Genomic DNA, 6,083 nt, shown 5'->3' with positions numbered 1-6,083 from the left:
AATAATTTCAGTACAACCCAAATTGAGTCCTCAAACTGTAATTGACTTCCTATATTGTTGTCTTCCTGGTGTATGATACAGAGGTGCCCGGGCGCAGGAACGAGCGCTTCTACGACTGCTGTAAGGAGCCTTACCCTGACGTAACCTTTACTGTGGTGATGCGTAGACGTACCCTCTACTATGGCCTCAACCTCCTCATCCCCTGTGTTCTCATCTCCACCTTGGCCCTACTCGTCTTCCTGCTGCCTGCTGACTCTGGGGAGAAGATATCACTGGGTCAGCTCCGTGGATGGATGGGTGGATGAGTGGGTGGGTGGATGAGTGGGTGGGTGGATGAGTGGATGGATGGGTGGATGGATGGGTGGATGAGTGGGTGGGTGGGTGGGTGGATGAGTGGGTGGATGGATGGGTGGATGGGTGGGTGGGTGGGTGGTTGAGTGGATGGGTGTGTGCATGGGTGGGTATGTGGGTGGATGGATGACTATTATTGGACATTTAAACATAAATAGGTTATTAAATCAACACCTGTAACTAGGGGTGTGGGGTTCTCATGACAAATTCTAACATGAAAAGTACAAACATCATGATATTCACAGACATCACCCATTGATGTCAATGGGAGATTTGTGTGGCGATTAAGCATATATTTCAAGCTAGGATTTTATACAGCCATCAAACTACATGCCAGGCAAGAGACCCTATACTCCTCACAAGGTAATGCACGTATTATTATAATTATTATTATTCTGAGTTTATAACTCAGTATTTACTCAATACTCACTGAGGGGAAACCAGCCACTGGAAGAAATATTCATGAAAAGCTCCAGCAGTTGATGATAAAGCAAATTCTTATGCACCTCTCAGAAGTCAGGCTTCAGTCTTCAGATTACTCTGATTTATCATTCAGTGCTAGGAGAATCATATTGACAATCCTATTTCCATTTCTCAGAACCTGGCTGAGTGCTGACTTGGAGCTGTATAAGGCATCAAGGCATGCCGGGCGATTTATGTATGTCTACACGTCTCATTGGAAAGATTAGGAGCCTGCAATGCAGATGGTTTCCTTAATTAACCCAGTGTTTCTCCAAAAGAGCTGTGTGTGTGTGGCGCAGCTGTTTGGGTGTCTAGAGGGGTGATTGGGGAAGCAGGAAATGTGTTTGATGTAGTCAGTCAAACTTCAAACAAAGAAAAAAACCTCTTGCTGTATTGTCTGTAATTTAATACTGCCATGTTATTTTTAGTTCAGTATTTACACACTATGCAACATGAAGGATTTATAAATCAAATTTAGTTGAAAGTGTGACCATCACAAAACCCCATCTGCCTATATAATCAAGACATACTGTATCAACCAACCAACATCATTATCTGTCAGCCTTTTTAGAAGTGATCAATGCACATAGGAAGATGTATTCAGTTTCAGTTCCTTCTGAGGAAATTGCCATGGCTGACTTAAAAAGAGCCAGGGACTGTTGATCAGGGGAAAGAGAGACAGGAATATTCAGGCAGGGTCAACACTGTTGTTGTCCTTGGGTGTGCAGTGCACACACCTGCCAACATGATTCTGTGTCTCAAATGGAACCCTATTCCCTTTTATAGTGCACTACTTTTGACCAGAGCCCTATGGGTAAAAGGGTGCCATTTGGGACGCAACCGGCAACCCTGACAGTGAGTCACTGGTCAAGCCTCACTGATGCTCTACGATCTATCGGAAATTAAATCAGCGAGCTGTCTGCTCAGTTTAAGTCTTATTTTGGACATGCCTGGCTGATTTCCAGTGAGGCGAGTTGTGCTTCAATCTGAGAACGCATCGAGTCACGGCTGTTAATAATTATATTTCTACGGTCTGTCTTTATTTTTTAGTCTAAATATATTTGTTTTATTTTCTTAGTTCAGCCATGCTCAGACTGAGGGGATTAGATATAAATATTTTCGACATTTCCCTTTTGCAATGTGTTAATTTATAACTTATAATAGTATATGCCATTAAACAGATCACACACTTAGTCATGTGTACATAAATTGTTTACGTATGGGTGGTCCCGGGAATCAAACCCACTATCCTGCCGTTGCAAGCGCCATGCTCTACCAACTGAGCTACAGAGGACCTCCTCAGGATATATGGCTACTTTTTGTCTTAGATTGAAATAGCTACCAAGCGCCTTATTTACTGAGTTGTTACCTGGCTGGCAAATCATACTGAAAACAAGTTTGACATTTTAAGTACTCATGTGTACCATTCACATTTCCTGAGAGAGACATGGACCTCTGACAAGTAGGGCCTCAGAGAGAAGGGGAAGTACCTGTTGCTATGGTTACAGGCAGGAATACACAGAAGAGGAGTTCCTAGCGAGTGAAAGATGTGCCAGTGTGCTTTGAGATACCCAGGAATTGACACCTAATCACTTAGAGATATTCAGCCCCCGTCCTATCCCTGGAATTCAGTGGCTTAGAGACCCAGCCAGCTCATTAGCAAGCTTCAGGGGGGATTGCGTTAAATCTCTACCCACAGGTGTTTGATGTTGTTCCCACATCTCCACTCAAACCCTGTAAGCCTCAAGGCAGTATGAGGATGAACCACAATAGTAGATGTTGCTATTTCAGATCCCTCTGTCATTGTAGGCTAAAACCCAGTGAAGCAGCACTGGATTCTGACAAAAGTATGAAACGGAAGACTGTGTAAATTAGCATAATAATAAAACGGAATACTGTTTGATTACATGGATGGAATAAAAATAGAACAGAGGACAGTGAAATGCAGACTAGAATAGAACAGAATTCAATGACACGCAATATATCTTGGTGAAATCCAGTTGAACCCTTTGGGTACACAGGGATAATATGCTGCAATGTGACACAATACAGCAGATGATTCCACCTGAATAAATTATAGATTGGTATTCATAGCAAGCCATTTTGTAAAAAAAAAAACAACTCAGAAATGTGCAAAATAATGGTAGGCCTTCGTGTAAAATGGTGTTTGTTGAAATGTGTAATGTCTGTTTAAAATACATTTTTTAAGGATTATTTTGCATTCCAAAATAACCATCCTGTTAATCACACAGACTGCATTAACCCCTTCCTTTGTGCTAACTCATTTATGTTTCGTTCTAGGGATAACAGTGCTGCTCTCACTGACCGTCTTCATGTTGCTGGTTGCAGAGATCATGCCTGCAACCTCTGACTCAGTACCTTTAATCGGTAAGATTGTCTATTTTTAAATTGGAAATGACAATTGTAATGGGTCCCCTGTAGCTCAGTTGGTAGAGCATGGCGCTTGCAACGCCAGGGTTGTGGGTTCGTTTCCTACGGGGGGGGGGGGGCAGTATGAAAAATGTATGCACTCACTAACTGTAAGTCGCTCTGGATAAGAGCGTCTGCTAAATGACTGAAATGTAATGGCTGCCATTTTGAAAAGGCCAACAGTATAATTTCACCATCTTCAGGAGAGGAAGAACTATTGGAGGCTTGGAAGTGGCATAGTGTAAGTTCCTAATCTTTGTATTATTAAACCACTCAATCGTGTGGGGGGCTATTTCTCAGCCTGAAATACATTGAGTGACAAATGAGAACCTCTCATTGAGATAAAATGATGCCCATTTCAGTAACTTATGGTATGTGGCTGTTCTGTCATTTATCCTCTAGTCCTCTGTCCACCATCTCTTGTTCTCTGTCTCTCTCTCTGTCTCTCTGTCTCTCTGTGTATTGTAGCTCAGTACTTTGCCACCACCATGGTCATTGTGGGTCTCTCTGTGATTGCTACGGTTCTGGTCTTACAATACCACCATCACGATCCCGATGGAAGCAAGATGCCTAAGTGGGTGAGTGTATTTTTACACAAACCCATTATGTGAAATTACAATGAAATCTTATTAGTTACTCACTATTTCTATATCCAGACTCCTCATTGTTGTGATTCTGCCAAAGAAAGCCTCTCAGGGGTAGGGTGCTTTCTAATAGGTCTCAAAGCCCTTTGCCTGGTAAGGGGGAAGTAATTCACTAACAATGTGTAGCACCAATCTGAGTGATGGACAGCAGCCATTTTGTGCTAGAACACTCACCACATTGGCTATTACAGTGGAGGGCTGAGGAATACAGTTGGACAATTAGAAGCAGGGGAGGATTAGGCAGCCATGATAGTGATCGTCACCACTGCTGTGCCATCGTGCCCCTGCAGGACACCTCGTTCAAAGGAGTCATGCAGGGAGGATTTGAGTAAAAGTTTCATTCTCTCTCTCTTACTATCTCCAGTCAGTACGCTGCTGTGCACAGTACATTCATTCTGGTTTTACTCTCTGATTGTGTGAAGACTCGGGTGATCCTGCTCAACTGGTGCGCCTGGTTCCTGCGTATGAAGCGGCCCGGTGAGGACCGTGTACGCCCGGCCTGCCACAACAAGCATCCCCGTGGGAGCCTCACCAGCATGGACCTGAACGCCAGCGCCTCGGCCCCACACTCCACCAACGGCAACATGCTCTACATCGGCCTGGAGAGCATGCACTATGCTCCAGCCACCACCTCCCCCGACTCCGGGGTCCTGTGTGGCCGTCTGGTGTGTGGTGGGGGGGAGGACGAGGTGCTCTTGCCCACGCGGCCCACCTCCTCGGCGGGGAGCCTGGAGCCCGATCTGGCCAAGATCCTGGATGAGGTGCGCTACATCGCCAAGCGTTTCCGCGACCATGACGAGGATGAGTTGGTGTGCAACGAGTGGAAGTTTGCGGCGTCAGTGATCGACCGGCTCTGTCTCATGGCCTTCTCGCTCTTCACCATCCTCTGCACGATCGGTATCCTCATGTCGGCACCTAACTTTGTGGAAGCCATTTCCAAAGACTTCTTTACCTAAGAGCTTGAAATGTTCACATGCTTTATCCACTAAATACACTACATGGTTTTTGAAATCTTACGGTTGCATAATCACATTACAAAACACATAGATTACTTATATCAAATGATTGAATATTTGTCTGTGATATAGAGATAGAACACATTATGTCTGCATAAATCTTCAATTTACAAGATGTACAGCTTTTTCACACTCAACTATTTCCCTGCAGGACGCAGCAGGACATCATATTAACATTGGATATGGTGGAAAATCATGTTGTATGTAACTGGCTTAAAGGAATCTAGGCATTAGATGTTATAACCAACCAACAATGAAGAGTGAATAGCCATGCCTTGTATAGCATTATAAATACCAAGGTTACTTCAATTGAATCCAATGTGTTTTTGTCCACTTGGGTAATTGCTTATTGGCTACCCTTTATAACGCTCTCAGTTCAAAATGGTTCAATCGTTTTCTCTTATGTGGTGTAAAGAACAATTGCTGGATACCTTCTGTTCAAGGTTTCTGTCAAAGTTATGTTGGTTTTGTGTTTGTAGATAGTGTGGCGGTATCTAGTGTGTTGTTTTCTGTGAATTGAAAATATCCATCGCAAAAATACCTTTTTGAGTTTTGGCAACTTTATTGCATCTTTATTATTATGTCTACAAGAATAAAACACAACACTCCATCAGCATTATGTTTGTACCTGTACATTTTTTAAACTGATTTTATTTCCTGTTTGTTTATTTACTGATCATTTCTATGCAATGTAGTGCTTGGACTTATAAATCATCACTAGATGATGTGTCCTCCATCAGCTTGATCTAATAGAGCAGACGTAAGATAGTAAATGTAAATCCGGGACACTCAAATTGGTACGATATGTTAGGTTTGGTGTGGTTAGATAAGACAGAAGGTTACATAAGGCAAACACAAAAGGAGGGTGGATGTTAGTAGTATAATGCGAACGTCTAGCAACACGAAGGTTGTATGTTCGAATGTCATTATAGACAACTTTAGCATTTTAGCTAATTAGAAACTTTTCAAAAAACTAGAAAGAAACTACTACTTACTACTTTTTAGCTACTTTGTAACTACGTAGCATGTTAGCTAACCTTAACCCCTAACACTAACCCCTAGCCTAGCTAACGTTAGCCACAACAAATTGGAATTCGTAAACATATCATACATTTTGCAAATTCGTAACACATTGTACATTTTTGCAAATTCGTAACATACTGTACGTTTAGCAAATTCT

At 42.7% G+C, this 6,083-nt stretch overlaps 1 protein-coding gene across 1 annotated transcript; it reads left to right on the top strand.

Annotated features, from left to right (window-relative positions):
* Window positions 1-81: 81 nt before the first annotated feature.
* On the top strand, window positions 82-4,843 carry LOC311126772 (neuronal acetylcholine receptor subunit alpha-7-like; the record flags this gene model as incomplete). Its single annotated transcript, XM_084200754.1, has 4 exons — window positions 82-276; window positions 3,115-3,201; window positions 3,712-3,821; window positions 4,310-4,843. Coding segments are annotated over 4 exons (926 nt in total), but the record flags the coding sequence as incomplete, so codon positions are not given.
* Between the last annotated feature and the right edge of the window lie 1,240 nt (window positions 4,844-6,083).

The sequence above is a fragment of the Coregonus lavaretus genome (genome assembly GCF_964263955.1).
Source record: "Coregonus lavaretus genome assembly, contig: HAP1_SCAFFOLD_5480, whole genome shotgun sequence".
Taxonomy (NCBI): Eukaryota; Metazoa; Chordata; class Actinopteri; order Salmoniformes; family Salmonidae; genus Coregonus; species Coregonus lavaretus.
Note: the sequence above shows the minus strand (reverse complement) of the source record. Positions and strands in the feature narration are given on the sequence as shown.